The following is an 18,577-nucleotide window of genomic DNA, read 5'->3' on the forward strand; positions in this document are numbered from 1 at the left end:
TAGTGGATGTGAAGTGGTATCCCATTGTGCTTTGTTTTTTAAGATTTTATTTTTAAGAAATCTCTCCATCCAAGGCGGGGCTCAAACTCACAACCCTGAGATGGAGTCGAGTGCTCCCGCAGACTCAGCCAGCCACGCTCCCCTCCATTGTGCTTTGGATTAGCATTTCCCTAATGAGCACCTTTTCATGGGCTGGTGGGCCATTCGTGTATTTTCTTTGGAGAAATGTCTATTCAAGTATTTTGCCCATATTTGAATTGGGTTGTTTTTTGTTGTCGACTTGTAGGAGTTCTTTATATATCCTGGATACTAATCCCCTACCAAGTATATGACTTGTGAATACTTTCTTCTATTCTGCGGGTTGCCTTTTCACTCTGTTGATAGTGTCCTTTGATGCACAAAAGGTTTTAATTTTGATAAAGGCCGATTATCTATTTTTTGTTGTTGCCTGTGCTTTTGGTGTCCCATCTGAAATCCCTACAAAACCCAATGTCATGAAGATCTCTCCCCCCATGTTTTTTTTTTTTTTTAACTAAGATTTTTCTCCTGTCTTCACAATAATTCTTCTAAGAGTTGTGGAGTGTTAGTTATGTTAGGTCCTTGACTCATTTTCATTTTTGTATGTAGTAGATAGTAAGGGACCAACTTCGTTTTTGTTTGTTTTCCGTATGAACACCCAGTGTTCCCAGCACCGTTTGCTGAAAAGACCACCCTTTCCCTGTTGAATGCTTTTGGCACCCCTGTAGAAAATAATCAGCCCTAAGTGCACCTGGCTGGCTCAGTCGGAGGAGCATGTGACTCTTGACCTTGGGGTCATGAGTCTGAGCCCCATGTTAGGTGGAGATTACTTAAATAAATCTTCAAAAAAAGAATTGACCATTGTTAAAAAAACATTTCTTTCTGATACTCCCGTGAATGTGAAATTAAAAATGAACAAACGTCTACACCTTTTCTCCCATTAACCTGCCTGTGTTCAGTTTATTTTCCAGACCCAGCCATTGAACGTAGGAGGGTAGGACGGAAGTCTTTTCTCTCCTATGGTTCTGGCAACAACGATGGGGTATCGTGGCCTGGAACCTTCTGCCCACTCCAGAGGCTGCCGCTGAGAGACCCTGGGGCCTGGCAAGGCAGAGAAGGTAAGAATTCTTTTCGGTCTCCTGGATCTCTGCACAGGGTCATGAAGCCAAGTCATACAAACCTCTGCCATCTCTTCGCTACCTAAATATACATTAGCCGAGAAAAACGTTTGTGTGAGGGACGCCTGGGTGGCTCAGTTGGTTAAGCATCCAACTTGGGCTCAGGTCGCCATCTCACTCACGGTTTGTGAGCTCGAGCCCCGCATCCGGCTCTCTGCTGTCAGCTCAGAGCCTGCTTTGGATTCTGTGTCTCCCTCTCTCTCTGCCCCTCCCCTGCTCATGCTCTGTCTCTCTCAAAAATAAATAAACATTAAAAAAAAAAAATTTGTGTGAACTAGTTCTTTGGGTATAGCGACTTCTGTGATTACTGTCTGAGTGCGATTGATTTCTCCTGATCCTTTCCCTTCCGGAGATGGTTTTCGGCCTCTGTCTCCTGTGCTATCATACGGAAAATCCCAGGGGAGGACAAAGGCACAGGTCCTACAAGCCCAATGCTCAAGCTGGCCTCACAGCCTGGCAAGTTTGCGGGTTTCACCCTACTGGCATCTCCCTGGACACACTTCGCTGAAATTCTCCTCTCCCTCCCCCAAATCTGGCCTCACCTCCTCAGCAAATTCATTTAATCCCTAAAACGCCTCTGACTTACCCAGAAAACCCCTCAAACACCCAGCTGCCAGAATTAACTTTCCTGTTCCTGCAAAGGTTCCAGAAAGCACTCTGGCCTGATGTCTAGGCCCAGGGGACACAGGTTACTTCCATAAATGCTGATGGAGAGGAAGATAATTTGGCAGAGGCTCCGGAGGGAAGGGAACACGGGTCCTTGCTGCCCAACAACTCCTCCTACTTCCCAGGGCTCTGTAATCAAACCCATCAGCTTCGGGCCTTCCCATGCAATGCACTGGACCTGAGTGCATGCTGGGCCCCCACTGAATGTAGTTTCTGGCCCCTGGACAGCAGCGGATCATTCATTCATTCATTCTTTATTTTGAGAGAGGAAGGAGGGAGGAGGAGGGAGGGAGAGAGAGAGAAAGAGAGAGATAGAGAGAGAGAGAGAGAGTGAGAGAGATAGAGAGAGAGAGAGAGAGAGAGAGAATCCCAAGCAGGCTCCTCGCCATCAGCACAGAGCCCAACTCAGGGCTCGAACTCATGAACCCCGAGATCATGACCTGACCCGAAATCAAGAGTCAGGCGCTTAACTGACTGAGCCACCCAGGTGCCCCTCTCTCAATATAAACTTAAAAAGGGGCTCAGTCGGTTGAGTGTCTGACTTCAGCTCAGGTCATTATCTCGCAGTTTGTGAGTTCGAACCCCGCGTTGGGCTCTGTGCTGACAGCTCAGAGCCTGGAGCCTGCTTTGGATTCTGCATCTTCTCCTGTCTCTGCCCCTCCCATGCTCATGCTCTGTCTCTCTCTCTCTCTGTCTCTCAATAATAAACATTAAAAAAAAAAAAGATAAACTTAAAATTTTTTCACCTTCTTCTGTTAAATAGTTTATGCTCCCTTCGAACTCAGGGCCTTTGCACATGCTTCCCAAGCCCCCCTCCCCCGCGCCAGCCATTCTACTCCACTTCCTCCAGTCTCACTTGCTTATACCTTCAGGGCTCAGCTCAACCTCCCGCATCACTTCCTGGGGAAGCCATGTGACCTCCCCCCATCTGCCCAGACAAGGTCAGAGGGATCTCGGTTATGTCCTCACAAAACTCCGGCACTAATCACAGTGACAGAAAACTTACCGCTAAAGTATAAATTGCAATTATTGAATCTATCCATTTATTTAGGAGAGTATTTTATTAATGTCGCCCTCCCCCAGTGGACTGAGCTCTGTGAGGGCTTGGACCAGCTCTTGTGCCCCTGGTGTCCCGCACAGGACAGGCACAGGACAGGTGCTCAGTAACAGTGTGCTGAATTAACAAAATATGAATAAATGCAGCCCGGGGAAAAATACAAGGCATCCGGATTTCCTGGCGACAGCTTCCCCCTCAATAGGCCAGAAGTGAAAGCTCTCTCAGAACCCTCATTCTCAAGAGAAATCACCAATGAACCCAGCCCAGCTTAGAGGGGGAGCCAGGACAAATTCTCCACATCAGTAAATGTTTTGAGTTGTTTTTTTAGTGTTTTATTTGAGACAGAGCATGAGCAGGGGAGGGGCAGAGAGAGAGGGAGGCACAGAATCTGAAGCAGGCTCCAGGCTCCGAGCTGTCAGCACAGAGCCCGATGCAGGGCTCGAACTCACAGACCGCGAGATCACAACCTGAGCTGAAGTCGGACGCTCAACTGACTGAGCCACCCAGGCGCCCCAATGTTTTGAGTTTTAACAGGACAGGCACAGAGTACTCTTTTTCACTTCTCTATCCCGGGGGACGCAGCTGCAGGTTGGGATTAAAAAGTAGGGGAGGGGGATACGTGTGACGGGGACAGAGGGACCAGAGCTGGGCGCACAAGAGAGAGCAGAGGGTCTGCGAGCCCCAGACCCGGAGCCGAGCCAGAAATCCAAATCCCTGGGGCCTCCAGGGACCAACACAGTAAACAAACACCCAGTGTGTGCTCTTCATGTGCAGATTGGTGGCACCCAAAGTTCCCCAAGCAAGCCTGTATTGGGCGCTAAGTGCCTGAAGGGCGCCACTGTGAGCCTGGAGAGTCAGGAGGAGACCCATGTTGCAGCTAGAGCTTGGACACAAAGGGCCACCTTGGCTTGGAGAGTAAGCAGGACATACCAACTTGGTCTGGAGGATCTGGGGAGATGCCCTCTTAGGCCTGGAAAACTGGAAGGACTCCCTTGGGGCAAGGGGGGCCTCATTTTGGGCCATGGGCTGGGGGGGCTATGGAGCTCAAGATCAGGTAGGTAGTATAAATAAAATGGGAAAAGCAAAAGCAGCTCTTCTGAAAAAGTAAAAAAGAAAAAGCAACAGCAGCTAATCCTAAGGGTACAGCTGGATTCAGGAAACAAGATGGGGCGCAGAGGGTGGAACCAAGCCCAAGGACTGGAAGCGAGGAGACGGCAGAGGACGAACTAGGACGTGGAACCAGGGCCGAGCCTGAGGAGCAGAAAAAGGACCCAGCCTGTGGGGACAAAATTCCAGAAGTGGTTCTAGGACCAGAGGCAGAGACAAGGGAGTGAAGGAAGATGCCATGGAACCTACACCAGATTCTGGGGCTCCTATGCGAAGAAGCAAGACCAGGCCCTGTGAGCAGAAACCAAACTCGAGAAAGGCAGAGCGCAAGAAAAGGTGAAGCAAGGTGAGACTCCGGGACGGAGAAAGATCAAGGAGCGACTGGTTACCCAAGGGCTGGAGCCAAGCCTCAGCGACGGGCTCGGAACCAGGGAGCAGCGACGGGGACAAGACGGGGTGGGGAGGAACCTAGGCTAGAGGTGGGGCGGGGCTGCACAATATTACCCGCCCCCTCTACACACACAGAGCGTTATCCTGGGGGCAAAACAGCAAGATGGGAAGGGAACTACACAGGATACAGAGCCAGGTCCCGGAGGCCTCAAGGACCACCCCCAGGGCGCAGAGTCAGGCGGGGTTACGGCTAAGCTCGCGGTCCCTGATCTTGCTCAGGCTCAGTCCCCGGCACGCCGCGGATGTCGGGCAGCAGGCGGCAGCCGGCCACGATGTCCAGGCGCTCGGCCAGCGCGCAGAGGTCCCCCCGCGCCAGGCGCACGCTGTGGGCGGCCGCCAACCCTGCCGCCTGGGCGGCCGCAAGTCTACTGGCCAGGGCGGCCACATCGCGGCCGGCGCGGCGGTACACGCCGCTCACCGCGGCCGCCACGTCGTGGTCCAGCCGCGCCTGGCTCTCGGCCAGCCGGAGCTGCAGCAGCGTGCGCGCGGGGGCTGGCGCCGGCGTCTCCTCGGTCCCCCAGGTCTCCCCGGCCCTTTCCCGCTGCACCACGAGCGGAGGCAGGTCCCCCGGCGCGGCCTTCGGCTCCGAGTCCGAGTCGGTCTCCGCGGCCTCCCCGGCCACCCGCAGCCCCGTAGGGCGGCCGCGCGTCGGGCCCGAGGGGCCCAGGTACAGCTCCTCCTCCTCCGACGAGGACGCTGAGAGCTCCGAATCCGTCTCGGCCGCCTCCCCCGGCACCACCGTCTCGGGCCTCCGCGGCGGCCTCCGCCGACGACCCTGGGACGCCATGGGGCCGAACTAGGGAGAAGAGGGGCGAAGGGACGGCATGAGAGGCCCCTGGCGGTGGTTTAAGAGTGCAGGTTCTGGATTCCCACCCCTTTCACTGACTAGCTTAGCGATTTTTGGCGATCTGCTTCCCCTGCCTGGGCCTCAGTTTCCTCTTCTGTAAACGGGCTCGTCAACCCTGCTGCCAGAGATAATGAGAGCTACTGAACCCCACCATCTTTGTGTCCTGACAGGGAAACCGAGGACCAGATGGATGAAGGCTCGGAGGCCCGAGCTTCCAGAGTCGTAAACCTAGCTCTTTCCGATTTTGCCTCCTAGAGGCCACACCCTCCAACCTGTCCTCCAAGCCGGTGTCAGATCCGGAAGCACACGAGCTGCCGAGCGGCTCAGGGACCAGCGCCAGGGTCACAGAAAGAAGGACAACCCAGGGGGACTTTGAAGGGGGGGGTAGTGTACACTAGTGGGGGCGCGGGGGAGCGCCGACACCGAAGGCCATACCTGATTACCGAAGCTCCGAGCCTGGAAGATCCGCTACGCAGCCCAAGTGCCCCGCCTTCACCGAGGGAGCCCCAACCAATAGGGAAGCGGATAGAGCGGGCATGGCGGCCAAACACGTGGGCCACTCGCCTACCAACCAGGAAGCAAACCCTCAAAACCAGGGGCGGGCGGGTACAAAGCCACGTGAGGATAGGTACGACCAATAGGAAGTCGGCTGGGCTGGCGCTTCCGGGTTGTGCTGCGCGGCGAGTGGACAAATAACAATTTTTTAAAACGAGGTTTGCCGCCTGCAACGAGTGATTCGGCCAATGGCGATGCTCGAAAACCCGGAAACCGACAGGAGACGAAGAGAAGGGCGGAGATGCTGTCACGTGCGGCCAATGAGAATAGGCCTCCCTCTAAGTGCCCCGGGTTCACGCGCGCACCATGTGAGCCCGGGAGGCGGGGTTTAGGCCGCAGCACCGAGGGAGGCGGGAGTAGGCGGGCTCGCGCCTAGGTGCCGGAGGCGGGGCTTATCCAGCTGGGCCAATGAACGCACGAAGCGCTGGACGGTCGTTGGGCGCGAGGCCGGCGCATGGCGGACGCGGCGCTGTTCGAGTTTCTGCACATGGAGATGGTGGCGGAGCTGTGGGCGCACCACTCCGACCCTGGCCCTGGGGTGAGCGCCGGGTCCCGGGGGAAGGAGGCGCGGGCCGCGACGGCAAGGCGGGGTCTACGTCCAGGGGAGCACGGAGGGCGGTTCAACGTCCGGGGTGCAACCCCGGCCCCGCCCCTGCCTCGCTGGGCGCTGGCTCCCTCGTCTGTAAAGTGGGGACTTTTGAAGGGCCGGCCTCGCGGTTACTGCCAAAAGTGAGCGACGAAGCTCCGGGCAAAGCTTAGCTCAAGGCCTAGCACAGAGTCAGGACTTGCTGCCTGGGTTGAATCCCGTCCGCTCCCCTAACTAGGAATCAGTCCCTGTGTGCCTCAGTTTCCTCCTTAGTTAAATGGGCATTATAACAGTACCTCAGTCTCAGAGACCTTTACTCGTCCAACAGACACTTATTAGGCACCTACTGTATTGCAGACACGGTCTCCCTGTCCTTGCGAAACTTAACATTTTAGTACAGGAGTCAAACAAAAATATGCCACTGGCTAGTGAGAAGTGCGATAAAGAAAATTTCCGTAGGAGAAAAAAAGAAAAGAAAACTTCCGAAGAGTCCTGAAAAGAATAGGGATGGAGTGATTGATGGCGGAGGAAGGCCCTTCTGAGGAACAGAGTGTAGGAAGCAAGCCCTGTGGTTGGGGGGCGGGGGAGCATTCCAGAAGAAGGAACAACAGAGGCAAAGCCCTGAGGTAGGAGCGTGCTTGGCATCTTGGCAGTTGGTTCCTAGGAAGAACAAATGAACTCAAACTTTAAAGCCTTTCCTGCGATGTCTGGCACCTAATCAGCCCCCAGAACGTGGGAGCTCCTGTTCTAAAAATCTCTTCCCAAGAAGAAAGGGTGAGGGAGAGATTAGGTGCTTGATAAATGAATGCTGTGATTGCTTCTTTTCATTATTGTTAGTATATGATGTTGGTCGATCCGCAAGGTGCTTTTTCTGGCTTAGGTTTTCTGGTTTAGGAGCCTCAGGGAAAGTGTTGCTTACAGTGGCAACATAGTTTCTTTTGGGTTCACGTTCCCCGGGCTTCATCTAAAACTTAACAAGTGTCAGGCCCTGGGGGAGGCTCTGGGAATTAGTGAACTGTACAAAAACTCTTGGCCCGGGGCGCCTGGGTGGCGCAGTCGGTTAAGCGTCCGACTTCAGCCAGGTCACGATCTCGCACTCCGTGAGTTCGAGCCCCGCGTCAGGCTCTGGGCTGATGGCTCAGAGCCTGTTTCTGATTCTGTGTCTCCCTCTCTCTCTGCCCCTCCCCGGTTCATGCTCTGTCTCTCTCTGTCCCAAAAATAAATAAACGTTGAAAAAAAAAAAATTTTAAAAAAAAAAAACTCTTGGCCCTGCTGGAGCTTATGTTGTGGGGGGTGGGTGTGTGGGGGGGAACGCAGATAAATAAGGTACATGGATAAGGTACAGTACGTTAAGGACATGCTATGAGACAGAGAGCACGGGAGAGGGATTGTGCATCGGCCTGTGTGTTGGAGAGAGGGGTTTGCAGCATCGCCCGTCCATCCTAGCTTTGAAGCCGGGACCCCAGGTGTCCCGGACATCAGCCTTTCCTCCCTCAACCAGGCCCTGCCCGTTCTCCTCCCTGAATATGGTGTCCCACCTCTCCCCACCTCTGCCCTAGGCCGGCCTCCTCCCTCCTCTCTCCACTCATTGCACCTGTCACATCTTTGCTGCTCATTTCACCTGTCACATCTTCGCTGCGTTCACACCCATTAATCTTTCACACCTTGGCTCAAATGCCCCTTCCTCAGGGAAGCGTTCCCTGAGCCCCGGCTCGAAGCCAGGTGTCCTCGTTGTGATCTTGCAGCCCCCTCCCCTTTGCCCGTGGCCGCCCCGTCCCGCTCAAGTGTGTGTCTGAACTAGGGATCGGTAAGATCCTTTGATTCACGTCCGCACCCCTCCCCCCACCAGACTGTGTGCCGTGAAGGCGAGGCCCGGGTCTGTGTTGTTCACACGGTGGGGCCTGTGCGCACAGTAGGTCTTGGGCGTGGCTCTGTGGAAGCAGACGCCGCCCCCGTGCCGTGGAGGGCTGGGCTGGGCATCCGGCTCCGTAATCGTGGTAGCTAGCACCTGCCGCAAATGAGACGTGCCCTCATGGGCTTCACGCTCCTGGTTTCATTTGATCCTCCTGTCAACCCACAGAGGTCAGCACAATCCTCCCCACTTTGTAGGCTTTGTGGACCGAGACACACAGGCTTTGATGGACGGACTGCTCGCTCTCAAGTGGCAGAGGGAGGAATGTAGAGCTACGCCTCCCGCCTCCAAAGCCTGTGCTGTAAACGCTGGCCCGCATTTCCCGGCGTGTCTTCCCTCACGCTCGCCAGGAGGATTTTAATGGGTTTCTGTGGTCGAGCAGGTGTGGGAAATATTGGGGTTACTCAGGGGTGCTCACCACGGGCTTTCAAAGCACATCAACGTGCCAGAGACCCAGCTGCCCCAGGAAGTCCCATGCCGGGGTCCTGCCCCACAGCTCCAGGGTGATTCCTGGGTGCAGCCAGGGGTGAGGACTCTGGCGGTTCCCCCACCTCCCCTCTGCCCGGGAGCCGCGCTTTCAGGGGGCAACGTCAAGAGAACTGCTGTTTTCTCAGCCCTTCCTCTTCCACTCCCGGCCCTTCCTCCGTCTTCCTCTTTCTGTTCCTTCTCTCTGGTCCAACACGTGTCCTGTCTGAACCAGATGCAGGCCTCCTGTCGGGTACTTCTGGTGTCCCCAGTACAGTATTTTGTCGGAGTTTGTCCCCAGAACAGCCTTGTGAAGCCGACCTTATCGTCCCATTTTACAGAGGAGGGACTGAGGCGCCAGAGGGGTATTTCCCCAGGGTGCACAGCAGCGATAATCAGAGGGGAAATCAGGACTCAGGCTTCTGGCTCCAGAACTTGTCTGTGGCTTCAGGTCTGTCCCTTCCAGCAGCCGCCGAGTTCCTTGAGCACAGGGATGGTGGCTTGTTCATCTGTCCCCGCAGCACGCACGCCCAGGAGCTCTGGGGCTCCCCACATCCTGCCTGGTATGGTGGTTACCTGGGACTGTTGAATGGGTTTTTCTGGATGGTTACAGAGGAGCCAGGAGGTCAAAGGGCCTTTGTTATCAAAGCAGGAAAAACTTGGGGAGGAAGAGGTCCCTGTGGTTTCTCCACCCCAGCAGCTTTGAAGATAAGGGGGGCCTGGGGCAAAGGAGTTAATGCCTCTGCACACCAAGGAGCCTCGGTCACCTACCTCTGTGAGCCCTGGCGGCAGCCCAGGAGCGATCCTGCTGGGCCAGACCTGCCTCCACCAAGGCCCAGTGAGTGCCCACGCCAGCCTGGGCACCTGGGATGGGTGTACCAGCTCCCAGATGGACCCCTGCCCTCAGCAGGAGCCTGGGTTCCTGGCAGAGCGGCGCCCTGGGGGCAGAGCCCCGGAGGGGGCGCAGTGCACTTGAGGCCAGGGAGCCCGTGGTGGGAGCTAGGGCTCTGTCCTGAGAGTGGTGGGAGCCATAGAAGGTTTAAGCTGAGGTGTGGGGCGTTCGGATTTACTTTTGAGACGGGCCTCCTCAGCCATGTGAATGAACGTGAATGGACATGCAGCCAACTGGCTGCTGCAGGGGCCCAGAGCAGAGGCAGGCGCTCAGCCCGGGGTGGGAGGAATTAGGGGGAGAAGGTGGGATCTGGGGGTGTTTGGGGCTGCCCGGGTGGATGCGGGGGGGCGTGTCGGCTCTCTGCGCTTGCTCATTCTTACTCCCTGGCTCCCTCCGAACACTTCTGGGCCTTCTGGGGCCATTCACCTGGGGAAAGCGAGAACTTTCCCTGTCCCTGCACCCTTCTGGAGGTGGGAGCCGGGGCTGCTCCGTCCCAGGTCCCCCCGCCAGGGCCGGCACAGAGGGCCGTGGGCCCGGTGGTGGTGAGACTCACAGATCACTGAGGGGCACAGCAGGAGAGACTGGAGGGAGCCCAGCACAGGGCCCCCACCAACTCCCTCCCTTCAGCCCAGGGTGTTCTCTGGGAGTCAAGTGCTCAGCATGTGGGGGGGTTGTGGGGTGGCCTGGTTTGCTCGCTTTCCCACCATCCTCCTTGGAGCTCCGTGGCCCTCGTCAGTCTGGACACTTGGACCTTCCTCCAGCCGAGCACATTCTTCTCTGTTGTCTCTGATTCTTCTTCCACATTGTTCCACCGTGTCTTCTCGGCTCTCGGACGAACGTTGGACGTTCTGGGTCCCTTCCACGTGTCTTACAACTTTTCTCTCGTTTTTCTCTACCTCGTGTGCTTTCCTTGACGATCCGGGAGGCTTCATCCACCTTACACGTTGGTCTGTTTTTCAGCTCCCTTGTTAATAGATGTTTATTTTAGTGCCCCACTTTCCCTTTCCAAGAGCTTCCCCTCTGTCTGTTGCCCCTTCCTCCCGGCTCCCCGTGCTGTTGGGGGGAGCGCCTTCTCGAAGGGGTTCCCTTCTGCCCCTGCATTATGTCATTTCCTGTCAGTGGGTTGTTGTGCAAATAGCCCAGAAATGCCCTGGCTCTGGGCTGGGCCAGGTGGCTACGAGTCCCCGCCTTGCCTTTCTCAAGAATGACAAATCCCTAGGGGCGTCTGGGTGGCTCATGGTCTCACGGTTCGTGGCTTTGGGCCTCGTGTCGGGCTCTGTGCTGTAAAAGCAAAGCTCGCTTTGGCTCCTGTGTCCCGCCCCCCCCACACCCACCCTCTCTCTCTCTCTCTCTCTCTCTCTCTCTCTCTCTCTCGGCCCCTTCCCTGCTCTCTCTCAAAGATAAATAAATGTTAAAAAAAAAAAAAAAAAGGAATGATAAACCCCTAATCCCTGACGAGCTCTTGGGAGGACCGAGGGAGGCAGGTATGATAGGCGAGGCTTCTGTCTCTTCCTCCTCCGCCCTCTCTTCTCTGCCACCTGCTCATCCTCGGCCCTGCCCTCCCACCGCCTGTCTCCCCTCCCTTTTCTGTTGTTCCTGGACCCACCACCCAGCCTTTCCAGTTCAGCAGATGCATAATCGGCCCCTAGCGAGGGCTGACTACGGTGGTGCCCGCAGTAACGACGGCTGGGGCTGGGGCTGAGCCGTTGGGAGACTGCCGGCCACATCGCTGTCGTGAGGTAGGGCCTGCCATCAGCCCCATCTCCCGCACGGGGAAACTGAGGCCTGGAACCATTAGATAGCTTGCCCAAGGTCACTAAGCAGGACTTGAATCCAGGCAGTCTGAAGTTCACCGAGGGGGAAGCCTGAACGTATGCAGACCTTTCCAGGTCCTCACCCCTGCCACACACACACCCCCCCCCGCCCCGCCTCCCTGGCCTGGCTGAGGACCCTGCTGACTCTTTGGCTGTCCCCCCTCGGGACTGCTGTCCTGGCTGTGACCTGGGCTTGGGTGCCACCCCACTGCCTTCCCTGCTTAACTCCTCTTCCTTCAGACTTGGCCCCCGTGCAGCCCTCAAGGAGCGCATCTCTTCTCCCTGGGGCATCGAGGCTGTAACCGCGCCATTAGTTCCTGCGTGTTCCGTCCCAGGGACGGTGGCGTCCTCTCCCGCCGTGCCCGCCCCAGCCTGGTCCGCAGGACCCTCCCCGCTCCCACCCCTCGCCACTGTCCCCCGCCCTCGTGGCCTGAGCTGCACCCCCCATCCCTTTACCCGCCTCCTTGCCTTTGTGCACACCCTCCCCTTCCCGGCCCCCTCCTCTGAGAAGCACCCTGGGGCCCCTCCCCGGGGAGCTGGCTCTGCCCTGCCCGGCTCCCCTGCATGTGGGGTGCCCATCGCCTGGGCCCCCGTCGTCACACCAGGCACAGTGGCCAGCTCCTCGAGGCCACCAGGAAATGTTGGTGGAGTGAATGGGGAAGTGTCCCCCCCGCCCCGTGCTAGGAAGTCCTCAGGGACACATGTGCTCTTCAGCATGGAGCCTGGCCCGCCTCTTTAAGGCGCTCACCTATGGAAGGGGGGGGACAGGGAGCACAGCCCCTTCCTGGGGTTTTCCTCCCGCCAGGGACTGGTCACCCAGGTTGACAGACTCACCCAGATTGAGTGACAAGGACAGTAACATTCACTAAGCCCGACTGGGACCACTCTTAGCCTGCATTTACTAACTCCTGTAATCCTCCTAAGGATGCTGGGAGGTAGCACTGTTGACACGGTCCTCTGTTTGCCCGTGAGGAAACTGAGGCCCAGGGCAGTTAGCCCCCACCCAGCCCCCCAGCTGGCAGGTAGGTGTCGGGCTGATGTGGCCGTGGACCCTGCACTCAGCCACTGGTCACGCGTCCCCTCCCTGTCTCACACACCTGAGCTCATCTGCGCAGGCGCCTGCCTTAGCAGTCAGACCCCTCCCCGCTCGCCCACCTGCTGTGCCCGAGGAAACTAGAGGAGCCCCCATGGCAGGAGCGGAGAGCCGGCCGGCATCGGCCACCAGGAAGCTGTGTCATCACCAGGGTCGTTTCCTGCAGGAGGAGCGTGGAATGGCGGGCGAGGGCCTAGGGGCCAGGGGCCTGGCAGAGAAGAGGGGTGCCTTGCCCAGAACCGCAGGCAACCTCTGCTCGGGGCGGGGGGCGGGGGTGAGCGCAGCCCTTGCCACCTCACTGAGGCCGGGACAGCTGTGTGTCGTCCTGGCCACCCCCCACCTGGCCGTCTGGGCTTGGGAGCCGGACCCGCTCAGGTTTGAAAGATGGCCCCATGGCTGAGGGGCCTGTTACCTAACCCTCGAAGCCCCGCTTTCCAGGTGTGAAATACAGCCTACCTTACGGGGTGGTGAAAATTCAACAGGAGGTTCGCACAAAGCGCCCGGCACACAGCATGTGCGCTAACCCCGACGGCTCACCTTGTTCGGCCTCTGTTTCCCAAGGGCCTCCCACATGCCAAGGCCAGTGTTGGCTGCTGAAGGTCAGCCCGGGTCCCCACGCCACAGACTGGTCAGCGCTGGGATCGAGGACCTAACCTGCCGGGAGGGCAGGACAGGAGGCCCCTGGGAGTTGGGGGAGATGACAGTGAATGGGCGGAGTGGCCCCTCTGCTGGACTAAGGGAAGCTGTCAGGGCACAGGGCAGAGGGTGATGGAGGGACAGCAGGGTCCCAGAAGGCTGTTGAAACCTGCTGAGGCCAGGACATGGTCCCAGAGCCGGATCTCAGCAGGGAAATCCTATCCACCATGGGAAAGGCTCCGGTGATGGCCCATCAGGCCCAGAAAGGAGGCTGGAAGTCACTCCCGGGGGAGGGTGGTGGCCGGAGGAAGGGAGGGGCTCAGGCCTGGTGACTGCCGCTTCCCTCCCAGGGCACCCCCCTCTTGACCCTGCTCCGCCAGATTTTCTCCAGGGAGCACCGCACCTCACTCTATGCTGTCCTGGTATTTCTGATGCCCCCCACCTGCGCCTCTGCCCCTCCCGCCGAGGGACACTGGCCTGAGCTCTGGAGTGCCACGTGGCCACCACTGCCTTCTCTGAGCACCCAAGGGAATCTCTCCCATCCCTGAGACCTTGCGTGTCTCTCCCAGGGGTCTCAGCTGATTTTTTTTTTTTAGATTTTAGAGACAGTGTGAGTGGGGTAGAGGGGCAGATAGAGGGAGAAAGAGAGAGAGAAAGAGAATCTTAAGCAGGTTCCAGGCTCAGCACAGAGCCTGATTCGGGGCTTGATCCCACGACCTGAGATCATGACCTGAGCTGAAACCAAGAGTCAGACGCTCAGCCGGCTGAGCCACCCAGGCACCCCCTTGGCTGACGTTTTAAGGCGCGATGAACAGAGTTGATGTTCGCAGCTTCCTGCTGGCCAGGCCACGAGGGTGGGCCCCACGGCCCGGGGCTCCCTTGCTGTGGCTGCGGGCGTGCTGCCACGAGAGCCCCCGGGCAAGTCACCGTGAGCCCCCCGGAGTGATCAGAGCACTACCTGCCCACGGGGTATTGCAAGGCACACACCGGAAATGCGATAAGCGATGGGTGTTCTCAGGACAGAGCTGACAGACGAGCAGGCGGAAGCCGAGCCTGAGGAAGACCCCCCATTTTTCCTGCAGCAACAGGGAGCTGGTCTTCAGAGCCGATGGCGTCTGTGGAGGCATCGCGTGGCAGGGGCACAGCCCTCCCTCCTGGCTCTCCTTACCCTCGAGCTCGCAGAGATGGGCACATTGGTCTTAGGGTCCCCTCTGTGGCTGCTGCCCCAGGACACTCCCTCTTGGGGCTCCCCTGAGCCTCTCTTCCCTGGCCTTTTAGGGACAGAAGATGAGCCTGTCTGTCCTGGAGGGCATGGGCTTCCGTGTGGGCCAGGCCCTGGGCGAGAGGTGAGAGCCAGCACTTCCTGTCCTTCCCCTCCTGGCCAGAGGCAGGCAGGACCCGAGGTCAAGTCCCTTCCTGGGCACACCTGGACGGGGAGGGTCGTGTTGCTCCATATAGGAACCCAGCCTGGCGTCCCCCCCTCTTCCTAACCCCGGGCTCCCCATCCCGGCCCACCCGGCCCCAGTGTCTGCCGCTGCCCCCAGGCTGCCCCAGGAGACGCTGGCCTTCAGGGAGGAGCTGGACGTCCTCAAGTTCCTATGCAAAGACCTGTGGGTGGCCGTGTTCCAAAAGCAGATGGACAGCCTCCGCACCAACCACCAGGTGTGTTCCTGGGCCCGGGGCCCGGCTTCCTGGCTCAGGGCGGAGGCTGAAACCAAGAGGAGGCTGGAGAGGGCCCCCCCTCACCCCAGAGGCCCGGCCTCCCCTCTCTGGGCCTCTGCCCAGCCCTCCGAGGGAAGCCAGGAGGCCACTGTGGGGCGTCCTGGCTATCGCCAGAGTTTCCACAGGCCTCCCAAGATGGGGCCTCGCAGCGGGCAGCAGGCGCTCGTGGTTGACAGCACCTCGCCCCGGCGAGTCGCCGCTTGTCTCCAGCTGGCCCGACCTCCTATTAGGCGCCCACGCTGTGCCGGGCCCTGGCCTCCGCTTCGAGGGCCGGGTCCGCAGCATCTCACCACAGCCCTGGGAGGAAGGACCACCCCGGAAGTCCTGCAGCTAGAGGGGCAGGACCCACATGCCCCATGGGCGGATACCTGGCCCAGGCTGGGCAGCTCCCGGGCCCTTCTGCATAGCTCCAAAGGATGGGGCCCAAAAACAGGGGTTTTGAGGGAGGGGTCCCTCCAGACCTCAGCCCAACGGAGCAGGGGGCGCCGGGTCCTGGCTTATCCCTCCCCTGCTACAAAGGCACAGGTCCTCCCCAGCCCCCACTGGGCTCCTCTCTGCCCCCAGGGGACCTACGTGCTGCAGGACAACAGCTTCCCCCTCCTCATCCGGATGGCCTCCGGCCCGCAGTATCTGGAGGAAGCACCCAAGGTAGGGAGGGTGCCTGGACTCCACAACCCCCCATTTACACACCCCTGCCCCAAAGCAGGCCTGTCCTCAAGCCGAGCGACTGTCCCGTGGCCCGGGACCCAGGGAAGGAGGTGACCCCCACTGTGGAGCCCAATGCCCCGTATGGCCCCGGTCCTGGGTATTGGCCTCCCCTCTTCCCTGGGTGACTTGTGTCCCCTGTCCCCAGTTCCTGGCCTTCACCTGCGGCCTCCTGCGAGGCACCCTCAGCACCCTGGGCATCAAGAGCCTGGTCACCGCCTCCGTGGCATCCCTGCCCACCTGTGAGTCGGGGGGGGGTGGGGGAATCTTACCAACCCTGAAGTGCGGTGGGGGCTCCGAGCCCTCCCACCCCTGCCCCCGCTGAGGGTCGGGGAGGCGGGGCCGGGGCTGCCAAGCCCCACTTACAGATGGGGAATTTGAGGCCCAGAGAGCTTAAGTCATGTGCCCTGGCCCCCTGGCCACACACCCCCAGCCTGCTTCCCTGGGGTGCGTGCCAGGCCAGAGCAGGGGACATCGGTGATGAGCTGGTCTGGTGGTTTTGAACGTTGTTCCGGTTGGACGTGATAGAAGTCAGCCTGGTTAATGCTCTGATGGGGTCCCCAAAGGGCAGCCGGGGCCTACGGGCTGCAGCCTGTCTGGCGGGGTGTCCTGACCCCCCACGGCCCTCCCATCAGACAGGCTGAAGCTTCATCCTTACCTGGGGCCAGCCCACCCTCTGCTGCCCCACCCCCCAGGTGTCCTTCCCTCTGTGGGTCCCCGAGGCCTCCTTGTGGAGGGGCCCCGAGGCCACGTGGGCAGGACCTGAGCTACACATGCCACAGAAGCCGGTGCCCGGCCCTCCTCAGCAGCCTGCATGCTTGACCTTCGTGCCGCTAGTCACCCACACAGCTCTGGGACGCGGGCCAGGTGGGCGGGGAGCAGCACCCCCTCTGACCACCCGTCAGCCCAGCCCAAGGCCACGCAGTCTGCTGGTGCTGGACAGGGATGAACATCTCTGAGCTGTTTGGGTGCTTTCTGGCTCGCCCCTGAGGTCCCAGCCTCCAGCTAACGCCAGCCCTTCTCTTCCAGGTAAGTTCCAGGTGGTGATTCAGAAAACCTGAGAAGCCCCGGGCCCGCGCCCCAGCTGAGCCTCACCGCCGCCCCGGCCCGGGGGGGCCTCGGACCACTGCCTTTGGGGGTGGCCAGAGGGCTGGTGTTGGGCACCCCAGACTGTATGGGTGATGAACAGGTGGGGGGCGGGGGTCCAGCCGCTTCAGGGAGTCCCGTGTGCTCAGGTGGGTGTCCCAGGGAGGTAAGGGCATCCCAGGCTGGGGCTGGTGTGAAGGGTTCCCTGCACGGGACTCCTCCTTCTGCGCGGCAGGTGCCCAATAAAGGTTTTGCGTGTGGAGCTGGGTTTCAAGTGGAAGGTGGAGGGGGTCACTCTGAGTGCGGACGGGGAGGAGGCATCTGTGACTTTGTCCCTCGTCCTGCAGAGGTGGGAAGCACAGCACCCTGTGTGGCCCCCCCCCCGCCCCTTGCAGGCCCCTTCCACCCCCAGCCCACAGCCTCCTGCCCCCCGGGCGCTGGCCGCCCTGCCAGAGTCAACAAGTCTGGGGCCGTCCTCTGCCCAATGGGGCGCACAGAACGGACCTCTCCCCGGAGAGCGGGGCTGAGGCCACCCGGAGTGTGGGCGGGGGTGGGCCTGGGGCTACCTGCACCGAGGACGAGGACGGACCAGAGGAGACGGGCCAGACGCCCTCATTTCCCACCCCCCGCGCACACTCTTGAGGTGCCTGGCGGATGGGAGTCCCACCCAGAACAGCAGCCTGGCCGACCTGCCCCCGGGGCAGCGGTGCCCATCCCCCACTGCCTCCCCCCTTTACGCTCATAGCACCCAAGGGTATCGCACACCGGGACTCTGCCCGGGCCCCGCTGCCTGCTTCAGAGCTGTAAACTGAGGCTGGGGTGAGACTCAAGTGGGAGGAGAAAGGGTCTTCTCGCTTGAAACAACCACCGGTGGCTGGGGGCTCCTCCACCTCTGGAGGATCCTGCGAAGACACCCCATCTGGCCCCTGCCCTGCCTCCCCCCCCGCCCCCCAGCCTAGAAGGCTAAGCTCTTTGTTCCCTGGCCTGCCTCTGGACTCCCCACATGCTGTTCCCTGCCTAGGCTGCCCCGCCTCTGGCCCACTCCCCACTCTCCTCCCTCTTGGGCACCCGGGAGCCAGCCACTTGGCCTCTGAGTGGTTCCTCGCTGTGCCCCCAGCCCCCAGAGGGCCCCTGGACGCTTCTTCTGGCCCCGTGCCGCTTACTCCTGTTCAGCACACTTTTGCCCGGGTCCCTCTGGATCCCTCTGTGGGGCACTGGCTCTGCCCAGTATGGAGCCTGGCAGATGCTTCCCGAATGAATTGGTTATTCAGGCTGGGCAAGGCCGTCAGGGGATTGGCCCTGTCCTGCCCTCAAGAAGCTCCTGGGCCCATCCTGGAGGGTCCCCCCCTGCAGACTCCCCCCCAACTGAGACATACTCCCCTTCCCCCCCACCCCGCCCCCGTCGGCCTGGCCTCTGGGGGCGGCAGTGGGCAGAGTCCCCAACTGGTGAAGGACAGGGAGGAAGCCTTCCGAGGAAAAGCGGCTTGAAGACCTGAGGAGGAGAGAGGACTGGCCCCCAGCAGACAAAAGGACGCGTGGCTCTGGTCGCCCAGGCGGAACCCCTAGAGGGGCAGCCTGCTGGACCATCTGGGTTCCCTTCTGTCTCGTCCTGAACCCCCTTGTCCCGGGCACCGTTCGGTGGTTGTCTCCCCCGCCCCCCCCATCACCCTGTCGTGACTCCTTGTCAGGCAGCCGCAGGGAGCCTCCCACCCACCCAGCGGACAGGAGGGGGGCCCCAGAGCCTGCAGCACAAACCACGGCTTTCAAAAGCCCTACCCTCCCTCCATG

The 18,577-nt window shown here is 59.7% G+C and overlaps 2 protein-coding genes across 7 annotated transcripts; one reads left to right on the plus strand and one right to left on the minus strand.

Moving 5' to 3' along the window:
• Positions 1-3,363: 3,363 nt before the first annotated feature.
• BLOC1S3 (biogenesis of lysosomal organelles complex 1 subunit 3) lies at positions 3,364-5,834 on the minus strand. The gene is made up of 2 exons (XM_047079156.1): positions 5,759-5,834; positions 3,364-5,272 (listed from the first exon to the last, which is right to left on the minus strand). Exon 2 carries the CDS (start codon positions 5,261-5,263, stop codon positions 4,667-4,669), a length of 597 nt encoding a protein of 198 aa, XP_046935112.1. The 5' UTR covers positions 5,264-5,272; positions 5,759-5,834; the 3' UTR covers positions 3,364-4,666.
• Positions 5,835-6,294: 460 nt separating this feature from the next.
• Positions 6,295-17,051, plus strand: TRAPPC6A (trafficking protein particle complex subunit 6A). Of its 6 annotated transcripts, none has more exons than XM_047077849.1 (6): positions 6,295-6,416; positions 14,555-14,622; positions 14,802-14,938; positions 15,518-15,646; positions 15,852-15,945; positions 16,733-17,051. In XM_047077849.1, exons 1-6 carry the CDS (start codon positions 6,333-6,335, stop codon positions 16,734-16,736), a joined length of 516 nt encoding a protein of 171 aa, XP_046933805.1. In that variant the 5' UTR covers positions 6,295-6,332; the 3' UTR covers positions 16,737-17,051. The 6 variants fall into 6 exon arrangements, with proteins under 6 accessions (XP_046933805.1, XP_046933804.1, XP_046933806.1 ...); XM_047077848.1 differs by having other exon boundaries at positions 14,821-14,938; XM_047077850.1 differs by having other exon boundaries at positions 14,821-14,938; positions 15,563-15,646.
• Positions 17,052-18,577: the final 1,526 nt, after the last annotated feature.

The sequence above is a fragment of the Lynx rufus genome, unplaced genomic scaffold (assembly GCF_022079265.1).
Source record: "Lynx rufus isolate CCGP_SWC_20201006 ecotype Redwood Valley unplaced genomic scaffold, mLynRuf1.p SCAF_16, whole genome shotgun sequence".
Classification (NCBI taxonomy): Eukaryota; Metazoa; Chordata; class Mammalia; order Carnivora; family Felidae; genus Lynx; species Lynx rufus.

Coding starts and splice junctions, on each gene's coding strand:
- BLOC1S3 (XM_047079156.1), bottom strand. CDS start 5,263: ATGGCGTCCCAGGGTCGTCGGCGGAGGCCGCCGCGGAGGCCCGAGACG.
- TRAPPC6A (XM_047077846.1), top strand. CDS start 14,281: ATGGGTGTTCTCAGGACAGAGCTGACAGACGAGCAGGCGGAAGCCGAG. Junction 14,623..14,820: donor GGCCAGGCCCTGGGCGAGAG/GTGAGAGCCAGC, acceptor CGCTGCCCCCAG/GCTGCCCCAGGAGACGCTGG. Junction 15,647..15,851: donor ATCTGGAGGAAGCACCCAAG/GTAGGGAGGGTG, acceptor CCCTGTCCCCAG/TTCCTGGCCTTCACCTGCGG.